This window comes from Eriocheir sinensis, chromosome 22 (assembly GCF_024679095.1).
Source record: "Eriocheir sinensis breed Jianghai 21 chromosome 22, ASM2467909v1, whole genome shotgun sequence".
Lineage (NCBI taxonomy): Eukaryota > Metazoa > Arthropoda > Malacostraca > Decapoda > Varunidae > Eriocheir > Eriocheir sinensis.
The window spans coordinates 11,256,335-11,282,026 of record NC_066530.1 but is presented as its reverse complement, the minus strand read 5'-3'; the positions used below and the strand labels follow the sequence as shown (position 1 = coordinate 11,282,026).

Genomic DNA, 25,692 nt, shown 5'->3' with positions numbered 1-25,692 from the left:
AAAGGTAGAAATAAATATAAATAAAATAGATAAAATAAGTAAAAATAAATAATAAATAAATAAATAAATAAAAATAAATATAAATAAAAATAAATAAATAGATAGATAGTTACACGCTCAAAAATACTGTACGTTGCTTGGCGAATGAATCAAGAAAAAAAAAAAACCTTGTATACTTGTTGCGCTATATATCGTCACCCTCATAAAATAATCGCCTAAGTCATTTTTCAGCGATTTCCAGGTTTTTGTTTACATCAATTTTTTCATCATGTGACGCCCATTTTTGTATAGTTGCCTTCGTCATTCAGGGTTTGAGTGTTCTAGAATTGGCCTTTTCATATCTACCTAAACCATAAGCCAAATGAGATGATGACAGATCTTTTCTGATATCCTGAAGAGTAGAAAATGATGACTTAAGTGGTTTCATTACGAAGGTGACGATATGATCACCGCTATTAAGGTCGCTCAAAGGATAGAAGAAAGGGAGTCACAGGTACCCAAGAACATAGACTCTGTAACATGGCGTAGGAAACAAAGAACGAGAATCACACACACACTTATTGCTCTGTTTATATCACTCGCACCATGAACTCAGAGGATAGAAGGAAGGGAGTCACAGGTACCCAAGAACATAGACATAGTAACATGGCGTATGAAACAAAGAACGAGAATCACACACACACTTTTTGCTCTGTTTATATCACTCGCACCATGAACTCAAAGGATAGAAGGGAGTCACAGGTACCCAAGAACATAGACATAGTAACATGGCGTAGGAAACAAAGAACGAGAATCACACACACACACTTTTTGCTCTGTTTATATCATCACCACTACCACTGACTATAAAAAGAGCAGTAAGGTCACTCTGAGGATAGAATAAAGATAGTTCCAAGCACAAGAATACGAAAGAGGAGAGTATGAGGAGTTAGGAGCAGTGACTAGCGGGCTTTTTTTTCATATTTGTTTCCTTTTTTTTATGCCCTTGAACTGACTCCTTTGCTGTAAAAAAAAGAAAAAAAACACCCTCCTCCCGAAATTGACCTCTCTTTCGGCCACTCCCCTGAACTCTTTTTTTTATAGGAGCAGTGAGTAGCGGGCTTTTTTCCATTATTGTTTCCTTTTTTTTCCCTTGAGCTGTTTCCTTTGCTGTAAAAAATGTAAAAAATGGCGTAAGCAACATATATAAGACGAGAAACACCACACTTGTTACACAGCTTTTATCTCAGTGACAATAAAAAAAGGAGCATTAAGGCCACTCGCAAAGGAAGAAGTATAAAAAGAATGGGGATTTACATGCACCCAAGAATGAAATGAATGAAAGAAGAAACAAAACAGAGGGGCAGAAAAAAAAGAAGTAGGGTAAGGGAGAATGAGACAAAGAGAGAAAAAAAGTAAGGGAGAATGAAAGACAGAGAAAGAAAAAAGAGCAAGGGAGAATGAAAGACAGAAAGAAAAAAGAGTAAGGGAGAATGAAAGACAGAGAAAGAAAAAAGAGTAAGGGAGAATGAAAGACAGAGAAAGAAAAAAGAGTAAGGGAGAATGAAAGACAGAGAAAGAAAAAAGAGTAAGGGAGAATGAAAGACAGAGAAAGAAAAAAGAGTAAGGGAGAATGAAAGACAGAGAAAGAAAAAAGAGTAAGGGAGAATGAAAGACAGAGAAAGAAAAAAGAGTAAGGGAGAATGAAAGACAGAGAAAGAAAGAGTAAGTGAGAATGAAAGACAGAGAAGAAAAAGAAAACGAGTAAGGGAGAATGAAAGACAGAGAAAGAAAAAAGAGTAAGGGAGAATGAAAGACAGAGAAAGAAAAAAAGTAAGGGCGAATGAAAGACAGAGAAAGAAAAAAAGAGTAAGGGAGAATGAAAGACAGAGAAAGAAAAAAGAGTAAGGGAGAATGAAAGACAGAGAAAGAAAAAAGAGTAAGGGAGAATGAAAGACAGAGAAAGAAAAAAGAGTAAGGGAGAATGAAAGACAGAGAAAGAAAAACGAGTAAGGGAGAATGAAAGACAGAGAAAGAAAAATGAGTAAGGGAGAATGAAAGACAGAGAAAGAAAAATGAGTAAGGGAAAATGAAAGACAGAGAAAGAAAAAAGAGTAAGGGAGAATGAAAGACAGAGAAAGAAAAATGAGTAGGGGAGAATGAAAGACAGAGAAAGAAAAATGAGTAAGGGAGAATGAAAGACAGAAAAAAAGAGTAAAAGAGAATGACAGACAACGTAACATGGCGTAGGAAATAGAGAAAGAAAAAAGAAACACCCACACATATTGCACTCTTTATATTATCACCGCTGCTACCACTGACAATAAATAAAGAGCTTAAGGTCACTCATTGAAAAGAAGTGAGTCACAGATACCCAAGAATATAGACGTAATAACAGGGATTAGCAAACAAAGGAAGAACAATCAACCTCCCCACTCCTTCCACTGTTTATATCATCACCACCACCACCACCTCTACCACCGACATCATAAATATCCCTAAGGTCAAGGAAGAGGGAGATAAACACACTGAGGATAAAAATGGAGCTAAGTTTGGTGAATGAATAAACACGTCTTGAGGGCTGTTGTGTGCTTGTCTGGGTGGCGCCGAGTTAAAGAATGAATGACAGAAGAAAGGAAAATATATAAAGAGAGGGAGAGAGGACATTGCTTGGGGTATGAATGAGGACCTACTACGTACTCAAGTGGGTTATTGTGTGCATGTGAAGTGGAGAGATACAGAGCGGTAGGTTTGATAGCATGGAAGCAATATGAAAGGAAGAGAGAGATAAGAGGAAAGAAAGAAAAAGAGGACATTGAGCTGTCTCCTTTGTTGTAAAAAAAACAACAACAAAAAAACTATGTACTGAGGTGGGTTATTTTGTGCATGTGAAGTTGCGTGATACAAAGCGGTGAGTTTGAACACTTGAAAGCAATGTGAAATAAAGTAAGACATAACGAAGAGGAGCAGGAAAGAGGACATTACTTAGGAGTCTGAATGAATACCGACTATATACTCAAAGATTATTATTGTATGCTTGTATGACCGAAGAAACGGCGGCGAGTAAGAAGGAAAGCATGAAAGCGATGGGAAATAAAGAAAGATAGTGAAGAAAGGAAGAAAAAGAGAGGACATTGCTTGGGGGTATGAATGAATACCGACTATATACTCAAAGATTATTATTGTATGCTTGTATGACTGCGAAGAAACGGCGGCGAGTAAGAGGGAAAGCATGAAAGCGATGGGAAATAAAGAAAGATAGTGAAGAAAGGAAGAAAAAGAGAGTACATTGCTTGGGTGTATGAATGAATACCGACTATATGCTCAAGAGGGTTATTGTGTGCTTGTGAAGTGGCGAGAGACAGGGCGGCAGGGAGGAAAGTAAATAAAGAAATAGATATTGAGGGAAGTAAGAGAGAAAGAAAAACACGGTTGGCAATAGAGGAAGAAATAAATTAAGAGAGAGTAAGCGACAGACAGAGCGCCAGAAAGCAAAGAAAGAAATTATGGGAAGAGAGAAGGAAAGACAGGGAAGCAGAAAAAAGGAAAAAAAAGAGTAAGGGAGAATGAAAGTAAAAAAACTCAGGGTGGCAGAAAAAAAGAGTAAAGGAGAATTAGACCAAGAAAGAAGAAAAGTATACGAGAATTAACGACAAAAAGAAAAAAAGAAAAAGGAAGGGAGAATGAGACAGAGAAAGAAGAAAAGTATACGAGAATGAAAGACAAAGAGAAAAAAAAAAAAAGGGAGAATAAAACAAAGAAAGAAGAAAAATATACGAGAATGAAAGACAAAGAGAAAAAAAGGAAAAAATTAAGGGATAATGAGACAGAGAAAAAAGAAAAGTATACGAGAATTAACGACAAAAAGAAAAAAAAGAAAATAGGAAGGGAGAATGAGAGAGAAATAAGAAAAGTATACGAGAATTAACGACAAAAAGAAAAAAAGAAAAAAGGAAGGGAGAATGAGACAAAGAAAGAAGAAAAGTATACGAGAATGAAAGACAAAGAGAAAAAAAGAAAAAAATAAGGGATAATGAGACAAAGAAAGAAGAAAAGTATACGAGAATGAAAGACAAAGAGAAAAAAAGGAAAAAATTAAGGGAGAATGAAACAGAGAAAAAAGAAAAGTATACGAGAATGAAAGACAAAGAGAAAAAAAAGAAAAAATTAAGGGAGAATGAGACAGAGAAAAAAGAAAAGTATACGAGAATGAAAGACAGAGAAAAAAAAAAGGGAGAATGAGACAGAGAAAAAAGAAAAGTATACGAGAATGAAAGACAAAGAGAAAAAAAAGAAAAAAGGAAGGGAGAATGAGACAGAGAAAAAAGAAAAGTATACGAGAATGAAAGACAAAGAGAAAAAAAAAGAAAAAAGGAAGGGAGAATGAGACAAAGGAAAAAGAAAAGTATACGAGAATGAAAGACAAAAAGAAAAAAAAGAAAAAAGGAAGGGACAATAAAACAAAGAAAGAGGAAAAGTATACGGGAATGAAAGACAAAGAGGAAAAAAGAAAAAAGGAAGGGAGAATGAAACAAAGAAAGAAGAAAAGTATACGAGAATGAAAGACAAAGAGGAAAAAAGAAAAAAAATTAAGGAGGAATGAAAGAAAGAAAGAAGAAAAGTATACGAGAATGAAAGACAAAGAGGAAAAAAGAAAAAAAGTAAGGGAGAATGAGACAAAGAAAGAAGAAAAGTATACGAGAATGAAAGACAAAGAGGAAAAAAGAAAAAAATTAAGGAAGAATGAAACAAAGAAAGAAGAAAAGTATACGAGAATGAAAGACAAAGAAAAAAAGAAAAAAAAGTAAGGGAGGATGAAAGACAAAAAAAAAAGTGACAGAAAAAAAGAGAAAAAGAGTAAGGGAGAATGAGACAAAGAAAGAAAAAAGAAAAAAAAAGCAAGGGAGGATGAAAGACACAAAAAAAAACGATGGCAGAAAAAAAAGAAAGAGTAAGGGAGAATGAAACAAAGAAAGAAAAAAGAAAAAAAATATAAGGGGAAATAGAGAAAGAGCAAGCAAAACAAAAAGAACATCACTTGACTTATGAAGACCAACCAAAGAGGCAGAAAAAAGAGAAAAGAGTAAGGGAGAATGAGACAAAGAAAGAAAAAGAAAGAAAGAAAGAAAGAAAAGAAAGAAAGAAAAAAAATATAAGGAAACAGGCGATATAACAAAAAACAAAAAGAACCCTTGAATTAAGACCCTTGTATGTGGCCTTGCGTGTGTGTGTGTGTGTGTGTGTGTGTGCAAGAAGCCGAAAGTGTGGCGGCAAGGACTTAAGGGAGTCACGAAGGGAAAGAGAGGAAGAGGCGAAGGAAATAGGGAAGTGCTTTGCGTATGAATGAACATGTAAGTAGTTTTCAAGCGGGTCGTTGAGAGCTCTTGTGGCAGAGGGTAACCGCTATGAGAAAAGGTTGACGGGAAGCACTTGAGGACAGAAGGGAGTCAGGAAAGGAAGGTAAGGAACGAGGAGGCGAAAGACATTGCTTGGCGTGTGAATGAACATGTACTAGTTTTAAAAGGGTCGTTAAGAGCTTGTGGGACTGAGAGGAACCGCTGGGGCAGAAAAGGGGCAGAGGGAGAACTCGAGGACAGCAGGGAGTTAGTAGAGGAAAGCAAGGAACGAGGAGGCGAAAGACATTGCTTGGCGTGTGAATGAACATGAACTAGTTTTAAAAGGGTCGTTAAGAGCTTGTGTGACTGAGAGGAACCGCTGAGGCAGGAAAGGGGACAGGGAGGACTCGAGGACAGCAGGGAATCAGTAGAGGAAAGCAAGGAAGGAGGTGGCGAAAGACATTGCTTGGCGTGTGAATGAACATGAACTAGTTTTAAAAGGGTCGTTAAGAGCTTGTGTGACTGAGAGGAACCGCTGGGGCAGGAAAGGGGACAGGGAGGACTCGAGGACAGCAGGGAATCAGTAGAGGAAAGCGACGAAAGAAGAGGCGAAAAAAGAGGTCACTTCTCGGCATATGAATAAACATGTACTTGTGTGAAGGAGAAGAACCGCTGAGGCAGGAAAGGGGACAGGGAGGACTCGAGGACAGCAGGGAGTTAGTAGAGGAAACCAAGGAACGAGGAGGCGAAAGACATTGCTTGGCGTGTGAATGAACATGTACTAGTTTTAAAAGGGTCGTTAAGAGCTTGTGGGACTGAGAGGAACCGCTGGGGCAGGCAAGGGGCAGAGGGAGGACTCGAGGACAGCAGGGAGTTAGTAGAGGAAAGCAAGGAACGAGGAGGCGAAAGACATTGCTTGGCGTGTGAATGAACATGAACTAGTTTTAAAAGGGTCGTTAAGAGCTTGTGTGACTGAGAGGAACCGCTGAGGCAGGAAAGGGGACAGGGAGGACTCGAGGACAGCAGGGAATCAGTAGAGGAAAGCGACGAAAGAAGAGGCGAAAAAAGAGGTCACTTCTCGGCATATGAATAAACATGTACTTGTGTGAAGGAGAAGAACCGCTGAGGCAGAAAAGGGGACAGGGAGGACTCAAGGGCAGCAGGAAGTCAGTAGGGGAAAGCGACGAAAGAAGAGGCGAAAAAAGAGGTCATTTCTCGGCATATGAATAAACATATACTAGAGTTAAGAGGGTCATCGAGAGCTCATGTGACAGAGAGGGCAACGTGGACGGCTTGATGGCATGCAGTCAGGAGGGGAGAGAAAAAATAAGAAATAAAAGAAGTGTAAAAATAAGGTCATTGCTTGGCGTGTGAATGAACATGGAGGCTGCTGTAGTTTTAAGAGGGTCGTTGAGGGCTCGTGTGACAGAGAGGAGCCACCAAGACAGACAGACAGTGTGGCCAACAGGAAGGAGTGACTTTTTTTTCTTTCTTTTACACTTCTATTTTTCTCTTTTTTGCTTCTTATTCTTGTTCTTGTTCTTTTTGCTTCTTCATATTTTTCCTAGTGTGTGTGTGTGTGTGTGTGTGTGTGTGTGTGTGTGTGTGTGTGTGTGTGTGTGTGAACGGTGCAACACGTGGCTTAAAAACGTGGCTATCAACACATACACACGCACACACACACACACACACACACACTAACAAGTAACACAAACACGTACTTAATAATGCACACAGCGACTAGGCCACTGTAAGAATGTATTTTTTTAATTTTTTTTCTTTCTACTTTTTCTTTCTGTGTGTGTGTGTGTGTGTGTGTGTGTGTGTGTCGCTAGGTCGGCTGGGCAACGGCAAGGACTGAATAGGCGTGAGAGATGGGGGGAGGGGGGGGGGGTGCAGGGAGGGAGGGAGAAGAGAGATGAGCTGTACGCACATAATGACGAGTAGTAAGTAACATTCTCTCTCTCTCTCTCTCTCTCTCCCCCCCCCACTTATATGCTAGTCCACTTACCTCAGCCACTTATTGTGTTCCTCGTTGTTGTTGTTTTTGTTTTTGTTTTTGTTGTCATTATTATTATTTTTGTTATTATTATTATTATTATTATTATTATTATTATTATTATTATTATTATTATTATTATTATTATTATTATTATTATTATTATTATTATTATTATTGTTTGTTGTTACTATTTTCATTGTTATTGTTGTTACTATTGTTATTCTCTCTTCTTCTTCTTCTTTTCTTTATTATTATTAATACTTTTCTTTTCCATTTTTTCTTCTTTTTCTTCTACTTATTATAAATATTATTCTTATCATTCAACTCCCCCCCCCCCACACACACACACACACACCCTTGCAATATCTGATCGGGTCGGGTTGCGGCGTGGTAGGGCGGTTAAGACTTGCTCCTGATATTACTCCCTCTCCTCCTCCTTCTCCTCCTCCTCTTCTAATCTTCCTCCCTTCGTTTTGCTTCTCCTCCTCCTCGTCCTTCTCCTCTTCTTTGCTCCTCGCTCTCCTCCTCCTCCTCTAACCTTCTCTTTGCTTTGCTCCTCCTCCTCCTCCTCCTCCTGTAATCATCCTCTCTTCGCTTTGTTCCTCCTGCTCCTCCTCCTCCTCCTCCTCTTTTAACCTCTTTCTCCCTCTCTCTCCCGCAGATCCGCAGTGTGGCCGCCCCCAATCTCTGCATGGACAACGGCGCCAAGGAGAACAGCGAAATTATCCTGTACGGCTGTCACGGAGGAGGCACGCAGGTGGGTCGTTGCTGCCCGTGTGTTCTGTGTTGTCACCTGCAGAGAGATAAAGTAGAAGAGTCTTGTCGACCTCATCACAGGCGCCATGTTGTTGCCAAAAGAGCCGCGGATTTCAGATTGACGCTAATACAATAGATTTTTTGTGCTCTAGGTATCGTCAGGATCTCAGAAAAAAAACCTGTATCAGCATCAATTAGAATTTTGCTCGGATCTTTTGGTAATAACATGGCGCCCGACTCTCCTGTTCTATGAGCCAATTTCACAGTCCAACACAGTGGCTTTGTAATCCCCCGAACCAAACTATTCAATCCTCTACACTCCACTATGGTTAGGTTTTCGAGGCAACACCAGATACACCAGAGATTTTCCGTGTATGCAGCGATGCCTTATTATCGTACTCGGAGGATCGTGTATACCTGCTTCTGCCCCTTAACAATTGCCAAGAAACAGCAATAATTGGCCATTTTAACGTTAACTATATACCAAGCCTGTTATTGGGGTGGAGGAGACAGCTTTGGGGTTGGAAATCAGCAAACATAAAAGGTGAAGTACGAGAATCTGGCACCGTTGCGTGTATGGTTTCCTCAAATTCCTTAACTTAAACATGAACACCAAACACTACACGACGAATTTTCGAAGTCTGGTACTGATTTGGAGCAGCGTTGCCAAATTATCGTACACAACGTATTCCATTTTCGTAGTTTCTGACTGATATCTATAGCAAAAACAAACAAAATAAACCAATAAATAGCAGTTTTAACGCTAACTTTAATATCATTTCGTTATTTGTGTAGGTACGAGAGTTTGAGGCTTAAAAATGATAAATACAATGTGGTGAGTACGATAATTTGGCAACGCTGGTTTGGAGGCTGAAGACGCTATTACACTGGGCAAATTTTCCGTGGATCTTAAGTCAAACCACGATTTCCGCTGGCGTGGTTCTCATTTGTTTCTTGATGTTGCTGCTGCTGATGATGGTGAGTAATACCGCCGTCATTCAAGGAAGTCTACCGTAGCTTTGGAAGATCGTGGACACGTCAGAAAACCACGGAAATACGAGAACCACGCCAGCGGAAATCGTGGTTTGACTGAAGATCCAAGGAAAATTTGCCCATTGTAATAGACCCTTTACTAACCCATCATGGCGAACTGTGAAAGTGGCCCTATGACTCTTCTTGTAAGTAGTGAGAGTACCAAGACACTCTCCATCCGAAATTGCTGTCCAGTAGCCCACTCTTCTCTGCTAGCGGACGTGTTTGTTTTGATCTACTTTAGCCGTTGAGTTACTTCCTTTACTGTAAATAAAACAATAATTCCAATATGTTGCGGCTCTTCTCAGAAATAGACAGTATCAAGATTCCTCTCCATCCAAAAGTGACCTCTCTTTTGTCCACTTCTCTACCATTTGGCAACGCTGCTCCAAATCAGTACCAAAGACTTCGAAAATTCGTCGTGTAGTGTTTGGTGTTCATGTAGTGTGGTGGTAGCGGGATTTCTTCTTTTTATTTATTTTCGCCATTGCGTTTTCCTTTACAGTAATATAAACAATAATTGCCTAACGCCGCACCTTTCGCCTTACCCGCTGCAGTACTTTTCGCTGTGTTGGCGCAAGACACTCAGGGTGGACAGCGAGCAGTTCTGTTGGAAGGTCCCGAGCTCCCTGGATCAGCCCCCCGTGACCACCCACTGCCAGATTAGAAACATTCCTTCCACTCATATATGGCGTTACGACCCCGTGAGTTCATACCTGTACCTCTACCTGTGTGTGTGTGTGTGTGTGTGTGTGTGTGTGTGTGTGTGTGTGTGTGTGTGTGTGTGTGTGTGTGTTTTTACCTGTATATGTGTTTACCTGTCTGTGTGTGGTTATTATTATTATTTTTTTTTTGTTAGTCTGCTTCCCAACCTGTCTATTTCTGTTTTCACTTACCCCATCTTTGTCTTCATTTACCTTTGTGTGTGTGTGTGTGTGTGTGTGTGTGTGTGTGTGTGTGTGTGTGTGTGTGTGTGTGTGTTTTATCTGTTGTTGTGTTTGTTTTCCTTCTACATATCTGCCTTCCTCTTTCCCCATCTTTCTGTTTGTCTTTGTTTGTTTGTTTGTTTGTGTGTGTGTGTGTGTGTGTGTGTGTGTGTGTGTGTGTGTGTGTGTGTGTGTGTGTGTGTGTGTGTGTGTGTGTTCATATTTGTTTCATATCACTATCTTTTTTGTACTGTATTTGTCTATTTGTTTATCTATCTGCACTTTCATTCTCTCATTCATAAGCAGCAGTTAGCTTTATTATTATTATTATTATTATTATTATTATTATTATTATTATTATTATTATTATCATTATTATTATTGTTGTTGTTGTTGTTGTAGTGTAATGTGTAGCTCACGTAGTAGTATGTAGGGGTATAATAATGTAGCAGTAGTAATTATTGCATCTAAATGAGCAGTAATATATGATCATTAGTAATATTTTGAGTAGAAGTAGTAGTAGTTAATGACAGTTCTCTCTATCTTCCCCTTTCTCTCTTTGCCATTCCTTCCTCTCCCTTTTCCCAACCACCCTCCTTACCTCCTCGTCCCCTTCCTTCTGACATCTCCCATCCTCCCTCCTACCCTCCCCACTTCTTTCTCTCGTCTCCCAAATCCCTTCCTATTTCCTGCTCCCCTTTATTCTCCTCTTTCCTACCCTCCACTTCTTTCTCTCATCTCCCAAACCCCTTCCTATCTCCTGCTCCCCTTTTTTTCCTCTTTCCTACCCTCCACTTTCTCTCATCTCCCAAACCCCTTCCTATCTCCTGCTCCCCTTTTTTCTCCTCTTTCCTACCCTCCCCACTTTTTTCATCTCCTAAACCTCTAACAACATCACCCTTTATTCCCCTTTCCCCAACATTGTAACACTTCTTCTGCGCCTTTCCTTCCACTGCATCCCTCCTAACCCTCCCTACCACCACCCACATCCCCAACAACCTTTCTTCTGTTCCTATTCCCCCACCCGAACACCATCCTTCGTCCCGCCTTCCCGGATGCCTACACAGGTTACACAGTCGCTTCAGTCCCAAGGTGCGCCGGGGTGGTGCGTGGAGGCGCGGCCCAAGGAGTACAAACTGGCCATGGCTGTGTGCGACCCGCTGAAGAAGGAGCAGCGTTGGGAGTTCACCAATGTTAACAAGAGGCTCATTGACGAACAGTACCCGCCTTTCTGAGCTTCTGGATGAGTTAGCGATGAGGTGTTGAAGTGATCTTGTCTTTCCTGGTGTTGATGTTGTTGGTTCTTATTTGGTGGTGTTGTTGTTCCTTTTTGTGTCGATCGCGATCTCCTCTCACTCTTCCTCGCTTCTAATCCGTCCATTTGAATACCTAAAGGGGGTCATTTTGCATTTCACTTCGTCTGTTTTCCCTTCCTTTAATTCTTTTTGTAGGTGGTTGAGGAAAATGGGAAGTCTCTCTTATCTCTTTTTACCTTCGTTTTCCTCCCCCCTCCATTCATGTTCCTTAGTCACTGGGTTAGGAAAGAACGAAGATACTTTTATACTATTTCCTCACGCCTTCTTCCTCCTACCGTCGTTTTCCTTCCCCTTTCTCACTTTCTTCCTTTCCTTCTTTCTCTTACCTTCGTTTTCCTCCCCCTCCATTCTTGTTCCTTAGTCATTGGGTTAGAAAAGAACGGAGATACCTTTATTCTATTTCCTCACGCCCTCATCCTCCTTCGTTTTCACTTTTCCTTCCCCTTTCTCACTTTCCTTCTTTCCTTCTTTCTTTTATCTTCGTTTCCCTTCCATTCATGTTCCTTAGTCACTGGGTAGGAAAAAGGATGAAGAATTTACCTTTATGCATCCTCCTCACTTTCCTTCTTCATCTTCTCACCCTCGTTTTCTTTCCCCTTCCTCACTTTCCTCCATTCCTTCTCTCTTTTATCTTCGTTTTCCTTCCCCTTCCACACTTTCTTTAGTCACTGGGGGTAGGATATAGGAAAAAGGATATACATTTACATTCCTTTCTTGCATTCCTTCTCTTCCTACGTTCCCATGTTCCTACGTTCCTATAGGACTGATGTGCCTTCCTGTTCATACCTCAGTTTTGTAGATGTTGATTTTCTTCTTTTGTGTTGTTTTTCTCGTGTGCTGTGGATTGATTGCATTGGGTCGTTTTTTGGTGTATACGCGGTCTGATTGTCGTACTGTTGCTTGATTTTTTATGTCTTGATTTCAATGCTTTAAGTTGAGGTTATTAAAGAGAAGGCGTTGGCGAGGGTTGGATTTGCTGTTTTTTTAATACGATTTCTTTTTTCTTCTTTTTTTTCTTTCGTTCCTTCTTTATTTCATTCTTTCTTTCTGTCTTTCTTTCTTTCTTTCTTTCTTTTTTTTCTCTCTCTCTCTCTCTCTCTCTCTCTCTCTCTCTCTCTCTCTCTCTCTCTCTCTCTCTCTCTCTCTCTCTCTCTCTCTCTCACAAGCACCACAATGTATTATTATTAACTTAATTTTCCCTTTAATGAAAAATGTGTCATCTTTGCTAGTCACGTTAAGTATAGTGTTCCTGTGTGTGTGTGTGTGTGTGTGTGTGTGTGTGTGTGTGTGTGTGTCATGTGGCCTTATCCATGTGTCTTCGTATGCATTCCGAAACACAGGTTAGTATAGTCATTTATATGTATTTGTACGTATGTATGTATGTAAATATGTATGTATGGACGCATGTATGGGCTGGTCGTTGTTTGGGGGGAGGCCGCTAATTATATGGCGCGATGGGGTTAAGAAGTAGAAAGAAGTAATTGAAACGTTTATACTGAGACTGGAAACGTGAGGTACAAGACAGAGACGGGTGGAAACGTTTGAGAGAGGGACACGTCGGTGGCATGATAAACAGACTGACAATGATGATGATGATGATGATGATGATGATGATAGTGATGATGATGTACGGGCTAGAAACAAAACATTCGGCACCCTTGCTTGCATTATTTTTTACAGCAAGGGAGAAAACTCAGCAATATATAACAACAACAACAACAACAACAAAAAGCCCGCTAGATGCTACTCTGAACAAAAGAAGATAAAAAACAAGGCCAAAAGAGAGAGGTAAATTTCAGGGGGAGATACGACCCGATATAACACACTATAAATATCGGTAAAGTTGAGGGTTTAGGGGCATACGAAGTAGCTACGCGTGTCCTCAGTGCTCATCTCCGTCCCATATTGACCCTTCAGCGTGTGTGTGTGTGTGTGTGTGTGTGTGTAGGGGGGGGAATAAACGCAAGTGAGTCATGCTGTTTGGTTGATGACCTCTCCCCGTGCTGCTGTTTGCTAATGATGAGACGCAGCGTTTGTTTATTTAGTGGCGGGAAAGTGTGTCATGAACATCTTATTACTTATTCTGGGTTCCAAGAATTAACGCAGCTAGTTTCGTGGCGCTGCTGAGAGTGACCGCTGTGAAGGCTATCAATAAAAGGGTGTCGAGTGGTTCCTTGTATCCTCTATGTCTGTGTAAGTACCATGAACATTACTTATTCTGGGTTCCAAGACTGGGTTTCATTACTTATGGCGCTGGTAAGAGTGATCACTGTGAAGGGTATCAAAAAAGGAGTGTCGAGTGGTTCTTTGTGCCTCTATATTTGTGTAAGTGTCATGAACATCACTAATTCGGGTTCCAAGACTGGGTTCCAAGTACTAATGGCGCTGATTAGAGTGGTCGTTGCCAAGAGTATCAAAAAAAGTGGTGTCGAGTGGTTCTTTGTGCCTCTATATTTGTGTAAGTGTCATGAACATCACTAATTCGGGTTCCAAGACTGGGTTCCAAGTACTAATGGCGCTGATTAGAGTGGTCGTTGCCAAGGGTATCAAAAAAAGGGGTGTCGAGTGGTTCTTTGTAGCCTCTATGTTTGTATAAGTGCCATGAACATCACTAATTCGTAGTTCCAAGTACAAATGGCGCTGGAAAGAGTGGTCGTTGCCAAGGGTATCAAAAAAAGGGGTGTCGAGTAGCTCTTTGTAGCCTCTATATTTGTATAAGTGCCATGAACATTACTTATTCTGGGTTCCAAGACTGGGTTCCAAGTATTAATGGCGCTGGTTAGAGTTATCGTTGTGAAGGGCACCAGGAAAAGGAGTCTAGTTAGAGCATTCGACCAAGAGGTGTGGAGTTCCTTGTAGCGTCTATGAATGCATAATTAATATGATTATTGCTTATGTCTCTTACGTGTGTTGATTTTTTAATTATTTGCGTGTGTTTGTGTGTTTGTGTGTGTGTTGCTCTCCTCATACATCACGACTTTGTTTATTTACCTCAAGAGCGGAGAGTTTGAATATATCTATTTTTTTTTCTTTTTCTCTCCTTGTTTGCCGATTCACGCTTTGGTTGTCATTCTTGTTGCTACTGAAGATGATGATGATGATGATGAAAGTGAAATAAAGAACTAGTTTGTTATTCTGTGTTTATTAATGGTTACCTAATTCTTGTTTTCACCTTTTCTTTTTCATTTTTTTTTCTTGTGCTTCTTGTTCTTGTTCTTCTTACTATCCTTCACTTCCGACTTTCCTTTTTCTCTCCATCTTTTCTTTCCTATCCTTTCTTTCCATTTTACCCTTTCCCTTTCCTTTCCTTCGCATCCTTTTTCTCCTCCTCCTTCAATTTACCCTTTCCCTCTCCCTTTTCCCTGAGTTATCATAAAAGTAAACGTAATAGTAGTAGTAGTAGTTGTAGTAGTAGTAGTAGTGGTAGTAGTAGTAGTGGTAGCAGTTGTAGTAGCAGTAGTAGTAGTAGTAGAATCAAAGTAACAAGAAAACATTATATATATCTTTATTTATCTATACACACATTTGCAGTATTTTGATCAAGATTAATCATAAGGCTGTAATATCGTAAGCAATAATACACTATACAGCAGACAAACATAAGTAATACAAGACTTATTATATACACACACTTAATACTTAAGAAACATTCGTGCCTTCTTAAGATAATTATGTTCACAAAGGTTTACCTGTAATAATTATCTTCACATGTATTACTGTCATTATTACTGGTGTGTGTGTGTGTGTGTGTGTGTGTGTGTGTGTGTGTGTGTGTGTGTGTGTGTGTGTGTGTGTGTGTGTCAGTAGGACCTTCTGCGTATAAGACATCCTTCGGGAGGTAAGACATCCTGTAGGAGAGAGAGAGAGAGAGAGAGAGAGAGAGAGAGAGAGAGAGTCATTAGTATGGAGGTGGACACAAGGGAATATCAAATGTCATGTAAACAGCTCTCTCTCTCTCTCTCTCTCTCTCTCTCTCTCTCTCTCTCTCTCTTTTCCCCCCTTACGTACCGATCCCAAACCTTCGTCAGGAGTGGAAGAGCCGCACGCGAGGTAGAGGCATGGGTGGAGCTGCTGCAGAAGGACTTGTTTCTCTTCCAAGGCCCTGCGTAGAGAGGGAAAGGGAGAGTAAAGGAGGCGTGTCAATATTAATCCGGTAACTGCGGGGATCATGTTTCTTAAAGGCCCCTCTATGCGAGAAAAATTAGAAAAAATCATCACTCACGCAAACCATTTCATAATATATATATCAACGCATTTGTGATCAGTTTATGCATCATCTATTTTGGGGGGTTTATATCATGGCAAAAATTAGGCTCGTCGCTGGTTCATGGTAAAGCCACAAATTTGGCCTATCGCTGCTACCGGGTTAAGGCCATAGTACAACAGATGCTAGACTGTTCTTAAACGTGGTATTAGTATTGGTTATGTGGCTAGTATCACTCAGTAGATATAAGTTGTGTACAGTTCGCCGCGTTTGATTTTGCCTGTAGCGACCATCTCCAGCCACTGTCTTCAGGTGAATCGCTAGAATTTTTGAACGTCGTATTAGTATATTTATTAACAGTTGTGTGGTTATGTTTGGCTTTGTACTTCCATTTCTGGGACGGAGTTAGTTAGAAATGTTGGATTTTCAGATAGATATTAAGTTGACTCGTCACAAACTCAGTCGTAATGAGTGATGTAAAAAATTTTTTTTAGTTTCTATACGAACAACAAACACTGGACAAAAAATTTCGTGGTCTTTGCTATTTGGTCTGGAAGCCAACAAACAAACCATGTCAAATTTTCTGTCAGTCTGTCTGGCCACACACCGAAACAAGCCGTGGAATTACCCAAGACTTGTCCCCAGTAAATACTAAATGCTCCAACTGCCTGTCTGTTTGCCTGTCTGTCTACTGCCTGTCTACACGTTCAAATAAGCCGTGGGATCACCTATGACTTATCCCGAGTAAATATTCCACTTCCACCTCTCCCACCCTCACTTCCCCCTTACCCACCTGTCCAGCTGTGAGGCGAGTGTGGCCAGGTGGTGGTGGGTCGCCGCGGTCTGTACATGCAGCTGGTACTCCAGGCTCATGATTTCTCCCTCCAGCTGTCGCCTTAGCTGGTCCTGCTCCTCCTGGGCCATCACACGCTCGTACAGAACTGCCATAAGCTGTAGGGGATAGATGGATTAACTTTCAACCTCTTGGCCTCTGTTTCTGTCTCTCTAAAGGGCCATATTACTAGTCATTTCGGCCATCCACTGTTAACCCGGTAGCAGCGACGGGCCAAATTTGTGGCTTTACCGTGTACCAGCGACGGGCCAAATTTTTACCATGATATAAACCCCCCAAAATAGATGATGCATAAACTGATCGCAAATGCGTTGATATATATTATGAAATGGTTTGCGTGAGTGATGACTTTTTTTCCCATTTTTTTCGAATAGAGGTGCCTCTAAGAAACATGGTCCCCGCAGCTACCGGGTTAAGGAAGGAAATCATTCGTGGGAACTTGGTACAGAATGGCCATCAGCTGTAGGGAAGTTCATCCAGGCTTTCATAGAAGTTCTGAGCATGTCCATGAGTAGTTTTAGGATCCTGGTGGCTATCTGACAAAGCTTTTAATAACACCTGAAAAAACGCCAATCAGAAACCTGTCTACCTCATTTTCGGCCTTTGGAAATAGTTTATGTGAGAGGCGGAATCGTCTGGAAATAATGACCTGATTAGTCTCTGTTTCTGTCTGGTGACGTGATGTGTGTGTGTGTGTGGGGGGGGGTATGTGTGTCTGTGTGTGTGTGTGTGTGTGTGTGTGTGTGTGTGTATGTGTGTGTGATCAAATTTTACAACCCTGAAACGAACACAGGCTGACCTACAACAAGTGAACAGCTGTCAGAACCTTGAAACCAATTACAACAGAGAAACACGTAATACCGAATGGCACTCCCCAAGGTTACCATAAGGTCAAAATAAGCTGCTAGAGTCCCCCAGAATGATCCGAGTAATCATTTATCTATTATATATTTATCTATCTGCCTACCTATCTATTTATCCAGTATGTACCACCTCTCTACTGTCTATCTATCTTTATCTATCCCTCTGTCATACCTATCTTTTTTTTTTCAAACAAAGGAGACGGCTCAAGGGCAACAAAAAGAGTAGAAAAAAAGCAAAGAGTGGCCAAATCTATCTATCTACCTATCTCACTATCTATCTACCCAGCCTTATTTGTCTATCCCCATCCCTCTATTTTGCACACTTTTCTATCTACCTACCTATCTTTCTCTACCTTCCTTCCTACCCTATTTACCTTTTCTGCCTCTCCCTCTCCCTCACCCTCCCTTCATGACCCTCTTTAAGAAGTCTGATTTCCTCTCTGAAGTCGCTGTCTGAAAATGGCGTAGAGGAGGAGGAAGAGGAAAGGAGGTAGAGGTTGGGGTGCTTAGAGATGAGGAAGTGGAGGAGTAGGAGGAGTCTAGGAAAGGTGAGGATGTAGGAATTGATAGGAGTAAGGGGGAGGAGCTGTATGAAAATGGCGTAGAGGAGGAGGAAGAGGAAGAGGAGGTAGAGGTTGGGGTGCTTAGAGATGAGGAAGTGGAGGAGTAGGAGGAGTCTAGGAAAGGTGAGGATGTAGGGATTGATAAAGTTCTTACCTCGTGTTTGAGTAGGTCCGCCGCCTCCTTCTTGGCTCGGCTTAACACACGGTACGCCTCCAGCTCATTCTCCAACACGGCCACCTGGGGAGAGGATGATTAAATGTATAGATGAATGAATGGGTAGATAAGTGAACTCCTTTTGGGGGGAGGCTATAGAAGAAAAAAACAATGGTGACAGGAGTACAGTAGAAGCCCATACAGTGAAGTTTTTTTTTATAGGTAGGTAGGTAGATTAATAAGTAGATCGAGAAAGAGAGATTTTTTTACGGTAAAGAAAGCGGTTAAAGGGCCCCCCCCCCAAAAAAAAAAAAAAAAAAAAACGTTGCTCCTATGAAAAGAAGTATAGATGAGTTGCCAAGAGAGAGAGAGAGAGAGATTGCTTAGTTGATTGCCTGGATAATGAGGTAGTTAGCATATTAATAGAAAAAAAATACATAAAAACTTTCCAGACAAATAAAAAAAATAAAGGTAAAGTCATAGATAGGTCACAGGTATTGGTTGATAAAGAGAGGTAAAGAGAAAGGCTACTTGGGTGTTAGACTGGCTATAGATGGACAGATAGGAAAATAGCTCGATTAATAGATAGATCGATAGAAAGAGAGGTAAAGAGAAGGATTGCTTAGTGCTATAGTTGATTGCAAGATAGACAGTTAGAAAGATGGATGGATAGAAAGATAAACAAAGAGAGAGAGACAAGGCTTGATAGGTTGACAGACTGACCGAATAACTGACAGATAGAAAAACAGAAGGATAGGCGGATAGACGGATAGACGGATGAATGGATAGAAAGATAAACAAGAGAAAGGCAAGGCTTGATAGGTTGACAGACTGACCGAATAACTGACAGATAGAAAAACAGAAGGATAGGCGGATAGACGGATAGACGGATAGACAGATGGATGGATAGAAAGATAAACAAGAGAAAGGAAAGGCTTGATAGGTTGACAGACTGACCGAATATAACTGACAGATAGAAAAACAGAAGGATAGATAGACAGATAGACAGATGGATGGATAGAAAGTTAAACTGAGAGATAGAAAAACAGGATAGGTAGACAGATAAACAGATAGACAGGTATATACTTGCATAGACATACGAGTAGACCAATAGAGAAATAGATAGAAATAAACAGAGACGGAGATCAACAGATTACACATCACTCCATTAAGTTATCGACTCACCTGCTCATTAGGCGACGCGTGCTGTGATTGGTGCTTACGCCGTCTTCTCAGGTGTGTGTGGGAGAGTGTCTCGCGTATCACCTGGCGAAGCACATTCACTAACCTGCCCGACCCCTCCCTCTCTCCCTGCCTCTCCCTCTCCCTCTCCCCTCCTCCATAACCCTCTTTAAGAAGTCTGATTTCCTCTCTGAAGTCGCTGTCTGAAGATGGCGTAGAGGAGGAGGAAGAGGAAGAGGAGGTAGAGGTTGGGGTGCTTAGAGTTGAGAAGGTGGAGGAGTAGGAGGAGTCTAGGAAAGGTGAGGATGAAGGAATTGATAGGAGTAAGGGGGAGGAGCTGTCTGGGGAGGAGGAGGAGGAGGTGGAGGAGGTGCATGGGGAGGATGAAGGGAGGGAAGATGATGGGAGGTGACGAAGGGAATCGAGAGGAAGATGGAGGGATTTTCTACGTGATTCTTGGTTTGGGGTTTGTGAAGGGAAGTGAGGCTGTGGGGAGAGGGTGGAGAGGTGAGGCTGTGAGGAATAGGTGGTGTGGTGAGGCACTTGGGTGGAGGTGGGAGGCACGCGTGGCCCCCAACGAGCCTGTAGGAAATAAAATGATAGAAATAAAAATAGAATAGTTAAGGTTTTAGAACGCAATAAGGGATTCTAGGCACATAACACTGAGGTCATCATCATCTTCATCATCATCATCATCACCATCATCATCATCTTCAACCTAGTCCACTGCAGTACAAGGATCTTTCCCAACGTCCTCTACCTCTCTCTGATATTCATGCACTCCTCTCTGCTCCGGGGAATATTCTATAACTATCGCTCTGCCTTGTCTTCTGTCTGCCCTGAGATCTACAAATTTCTGGGTTGTCACTGTGTTACTATGGTTTTCTATTTGTAATCAGTTCTAAGCGCTATGTAACTTGCCCAAGCCCATTCATTATTTTTTATTGTTCTTCATCGTCATTGGAAAATCTTTAATCTTTGTCTGTTCCCTAATCCACGTTGGCCTCTTCCCGTCTCTTCATATGCAGCATTTTTACTCCACCATTCTTTCTGGGCTTCTTAGTTTTCTCTCTGGATATCTTAGCTTTGTCTACGTATCACTTAGCATTTTCTCCATATCAATATCTCTAGATCCTTTAGCTTTATCAAGACCTCTTAGCTTTGTCTGTAGATCTATTGGCTTCCTCTATATACATCTTAGCTTTCTTCTCTTTAAATTTTTTGTTTTCTAGACATCAGCTTTCTTTATAGATTTCTTTGCTTTTTCTATAAATATCTCTGCTCTTTCAGTGAGGTAGGTTGCGGTATGCTCCAAATACACTCCATGACACGAAAACAAACCCCATCACCGTTCACTGCTTACCTGCAATTCGTTGTATCCAATAGCAAACTTGTGGCTGCTGTAGAAGTCCTCCTCCTCCTCCTCCTCCTCTACCTCTACTCCATCCTCCTCCTCCTCCTCGTCGTCGGTGTCGTCGCGCCATGCCCTCACTTTGATGTACTTTACTTCCCGCTGCTCCATCCTGCCTCTCCGTGCACTGCCTCTGACACACTAACACATATCCACGTGAACATCTACCTCAACACCTGCCTGCCTCCCTCCCTCCCTGCTCATGGCCTTTCGATAACCTCCCCCTTCCCTTATCTGTCTCTTCTCCCTCCCACCTCAACACCTGTATACCTCCCTCCCTCTTTACCTTCCTCCCTATTTCTCTTTCTTCCTTATTCCCTTTCCCTGTTTTCCCTTCCTTCCTCTTTTCCTTCTTCTCTCTCTTATCTTTTTCTCTTTCTCCCTCTTTCCCTTCCTTCTTCTTTTCCTTCTTCTCTCTCTTATCTTTTTCTCTTTCTCCCTCTTTCCCTTCCTTCCTTTTTCCCTTCTCTCTTTATCTTCCTAACTTTTTTTCCCATCTTCCCTCCTTTCCTTCCTCAGTCTTTCTTATTCTCCCTCTTTCCCTTTCTCCCTCTTTATCTTCTTTTCTCTTTCCCTTCCTCCCTATTTCTCTTTCTACCTTATTTCCTTTCCCTGTTTTCCCTTCCTTCCACTTTTGCTTCCTTCCTCTTTTCCTTTTCTCTATTTTTACCTTTTTTCTCTTTCTCCCCTCTCCCTTTTTTCCTTTTTCCCTTCTTCTCTCTTTATCTTCCTACGTTTTTCACATCCCTTCTTCCCTTCCTCAGTCTTTCCCTTTCTCCCTCTTTATCTTCTTTCCTCTTTCCTTTCTTCTCTCTTTATCTTCCTACTTTTCTCCCATCTTCCGTCCTTTCCTTTCCCAGTCTTTCTCATCCTCCCTCTTTCCCTTTCTCCCTCTTTCTCTTTTTTCCTCTTTTCCCTCCATACCTTTTTCCTTTCTTCCCTCTCTCCCTTCCTTCCTGCTCCATGGCCTTCCTGTAACCTCCCTCCACACTTTTTTATATATTTCCGTGTTTCTATTTTTTCTTCCTCCCCCCAAAACACCTGTATCTCTTCCTCTCTCTTTCCCTTCCTCTCTCTTTCCCTTCCTCCCTGCCCCATGACCGTCGTGTACCGTCTTTCCTCCCTATCTATATATTTTCATTCCTCCTTTCTTTCTTTTTTATCTGGCTCTCATCTTAACATTCCTCCTTCCCTTTTTTCTATACGGTCTTCTATCCTCCTTTTTTCCTCCTTTTCTATATGCTTTCCTCCTTTCTATCTTTTCCTTCAACCTCAATGCCTCAATTCCCGCCCATTCACCTGACCTCCTTCCTCCTCCCTTCGCTCTTTTCCTGCTCCCCTATCCCGCCTATCTATTTTTTTGTCATCATTCTCTCTATCTATTCTTCCATACTCTGTCTTCTCCCCTCTTTGCCTCTCCCTCTCCTCTTCTGTCTCATTTCTATTTCTCTCCAACATTTTTTTCCGAATTCTCTTTATTTCTCCTTCTTTCTGTTCCTCTCTCTGTTTAAATTTGTTTCTCTCTCTCTCTCTCTCTCTCTCTCTCTCTCTCTCTCTCTCTCTCTCTCTCTCTCTCTCTCTCTCTCTCTCTCTCTCTCTCTCTCTCTCTCTCTCTCATATACCACCCGCATCATTTCTGACGTCATTGCCCCCGCCCCTTCCTCCCCCCTTCCCTATTCTCTCTCTCTCTCTCTCTCTCTCTCTCTCTCTCTCTCTCTCTCTCTCTCTCTCTCTCTCTCTCTCTCTCTCACACCTGCATTGCACCTGGATAATCTATTTGCATTTGTCGTTTCCTCCTCCTGCTCCTCCTCCTCCTCCTCCTCCTCCTCCTCCTCTTTCTCCTTCTCCTTCTCCTTCTCCTTCTCCTTCTCCTTCTCCTCCTCCTCCTCCTCCTCCTCCTCCTCCTGTAGTTACTCGTTCACAACAACAAAAACAGCGAGAGAAACAGGAGAGAAAAACAAGAACAAAGTAATTCATACACACACAACCCCCCTCAAAACAAACAAACAAACAAACATTGAGTATACAAGGCAGATGAACCCCATATACTATAACAAAAACTAATAGATTATACAAGGCCACACTAACCCCTTTTTATACACCAAGTGAAAGCGGTTCGATCCAGTAGCATTACAGTCTGTGAATCCAACCCAACCATACCAACAAGAGATACAAAACAAAGGAGGCTGCTGACAAGGCCCAACCCACCTTGCCCCACAGCGGAAGTACGGATTGAAGGGGAGACTGTGTTAGTGATTAAGTGCAAGGCCTACGTTGTTATGCTTTTTGTAACCTGTTTAGATGTAGATATTCGAGGGCTTGACTGTGTTAGTGATTGTTACGTTGTTATGCTATTGTAAACTTTATTGATATATAGATAGATATGGGGAGAGAATGGAAGGAAAGGATAGATAGATAGATATAGACAGATAGATAGGTAGCTAGAGAGAGAGAGAGAGAGAGAGAGAGATTTTCATTACCTTTATTGTTCTTGTTTAAAAATAGAAATAATGGCATTGACGTGTGTGAACCGCGTTACCATCCGATCCTGTGTGTGTGTGTGTGTGTGTGTGTGTGTGTGTGTGTGTGTGTGTGTGTGTGTGTGTGGAGGCCAAACAAACACCTGTGAGGAAGATGAATCCCTCGCACCTCACCTGCTCGTTATTATCACGCCTACGTCACCACCACCACCACCACCACGTTCATTATCACCACTACACGTAACTACACTTATTTATGCCACTTGCACCACCTCAAGTCACCATTACTTCTACCATCCCACCACCACCATCACCACCATTACTACTACCACACTTACTACCACTAACTCCACAATTGCCTTTACTACTACTTCTGCTACTGTTACTACTACTACTATTATTACTACTTCTTCTTTCTCCTCTTCCTCATCCTCTTCCTCTTCTCTCTTCTTCTTCCTCTTCTTTTTTCCTCCTCCTCTTCTACTTCTTCTTCTTTCTCTTCTTCTTTTTTTTCTTCTTCTTCTTCTTGTTCTTCTTGTTCTTGTTCTTGTTCTTGTTCTTCTTGTTCTTGTTCTTTTTCTTCTTCTTCTTCTTCCTCTTCTTCTTCTTCCTCTGCTTTTTTTTCTTCTTCTTCTTCTTCCTCTTCTTCTTCGATACGCTTTACACCCAATTCATTCACATTTTTACACTCCCATCCATTTCTGCTCATGTGAATCACGGTTGCCAATGTAGGTCATCAGCAAAGGCATGAATGAACGCCCGTGACGCATATTTTTCAACCGCTAATTTACCTGAATACTTACCTGCACGTTCCTCCTTCCTTCCTTTGGGCTTCTGGCGTCACCTGCCCTTCGCTTAATCAAGGACAGGTGTGAGGCAGGTGTGAAGGTCACTCGTCACCCTCGAGGACACGTGACTAGTTCCGTGCAGGTGTGAGTGTGTGTGTGTGTGTGTGTGTGTGTGTGTGTGTGTAATTGGAGAGAGAGAGAGAGAGAGAGAGAGAGAGAGAGAGAGAGAGAGAGAGAGAGAGAGAGAGAGAGAGAGAGAGAGAGAGAGAGAGAGAGAGAGAGAGAGAGAGAGAGAGAGAGAGAGAGAGAGAGAGAATCACATTAGGTACACTATTTTTCTACTTAATTCATTCACTCTAAGAACCATTAAAAAAATCATCATAATTTAAACCCGGAAAACAACAACAGGACTTTCAATCAAACAAAAAATAACAACCACAGTAATAACCACAACCACCACCACCACAACCACCAACAACACCAACCAACAAACAAACACACACAGCCCTGTCACCACCCAGAGACACACCCACACGCCCTCCCTTCCCCTCAGTTCACCAGCACTTCCCTTCTTATCACCAGGCTCAATACGCTCATTTCCTGCCCTTCCCCTCTGTTTGTCACCCTCACCCCCACCCTCCCTCCTTGCCTTCCACCCTCGCTCGGCCCAGCACAGGCAGTATAGGCTTAGGAGGGAAGGTGACGAGAGGAGAAGGAAGAACGCAGTGGTGGATGAAGAAAGAAAGAACAGTTACTATAGTGCGGTGTGATTCGTTTGTATATCGGAGAAAAGGAATTGAAAAGGGAAGGAAGGTTGCTAGGCTGCAGAGAGGAAGTATAGGAGGTCAGCTGTATAAGGAGCAGGAATGTGACAAGAGTTGGAAGAAGAAGGAGATGTAAGATGTAAACGCCCCTAAGGAAGACGGCAGGGCAATGTAGCGGCCCGCCTCGTTGACTCCCGATATAATGTGGTCAAACCTGTCAACAATAACTCTATTCCTTATAATTTCCTTTTCTACTCATCATCATTTGTTCCCCTTCCGGCGGTAAAAGGAGAAATGCAGTGACATGTAATTACATTGTATATTATCAGAGAAAAGGATGTGAAAGGGGAGGGAAGGTAGCTGGGGAGAGGTAAGGAAATGAATGGAAGAAGCTGCAGGTTCCTGGGAAGAAGAGAACAGAAGAAAGATAAAATTAAGCTATCAGGAAAAAAATGAGCGTGACAGTTATTGTGTAATAGCAGAAGGAAGTTTGAAGCGAGAACTACACAGTGACGTGATTAAATGCTCTTCGTTTGTTTGTTTTGAAGGATTGACATGTGAGGAGTGCTAAGGCGTAATACATCAAGACAGGAGGAGCTTGTGGCACATGCTATCTGGTGTGGTGAAGTATACTCGTGATGGCGTGGGCTCGTGGCGTGGTGCTCGTGCTGGCCGGCGTGTGGTGTACGGGCGTGGTGGGCGGCGTGCCTAACACAGCTGCCGTGAGTGCTGAAAGAAATGAAAGACGTGAGCAGGTCAATGTCCCTCCCCCCCTAACGTCCTGCCAAGGAATTAACAGCCTCCTGCGTCTGTTACGAAGCGCCCTAGAGGACCTTCGCTCCCTGCAGGAGTCATACAGTTCCGAGGGGCGGCTCGTGAAGGCGAGGCACCGCGTCAAGGAGAGAGCAAGGGCCGCTCAGTGGGCCAGGAAGCTGCGTCGTCGCCTCCTTCGGCTGTGTCCGCGGCAGGTGGGTGCTGTGTGTGGACCGCCGCGCTGCGAAGTTGTCAGGCTCGGAATTAAAAGAAGTTTGTTTTAAAGTGACAACCCTCGCACACAAAGACAATAAAAAGCGACTGAAACCT

General features: G+C 42.0%; 2 protein-coding genes across 3 annotated transcripts in view; one reads left to right on the top strand and one right to left on the bottom strand.

Annotated features, from left to right (window-relative positions):
* LOC127002053 (uncharacterized) overlaps positions 1–25,692 on the top strand; it is a 93,551-nt gene that overhangs the window by 57,790 nt on the left and 10,069 nt on the right. For both annotated transcript variants that reach the window (XM_050867418.1, XM_050867419.1), the window contains exons 10-11: positions 7,979–8,074; positions 9,663–9,809. In XM_050867418.1, coding sequence (XP_050723375.1) covers positions 7,979–8,074; positions 9,663–9,809 — 243 coding nt within the window. The remainder of the gene's footprint in view (positions 1–7,978; positions 8,075–9,662; positions 9,810–25,692) is intronic.
* On the bottom strand, positions 12,455–20,743 carry LOC127002055 (uncharacterized). Its single transcript, XM_050867425.1, has 6 exons — positions 20,530–20,743; positions 19,170–19,748; positions 17,985–18,068; positions 16,345–16,502; positions 15,356–15,449; positions 12,455–15,195 (listed from the first exon to the last, which is right to left on the bottom strand). Exons 1-6 carry the CDS (start codon positions 20,686–20,688, stop codon positions 15,148–15,150), a joined length of 1,122 nt encoding a protein of 373 aa, XP_050723382.1. The 5' UTR covers positions 20,689–20,743; the 3' UTR covers positions 12,455–15,147.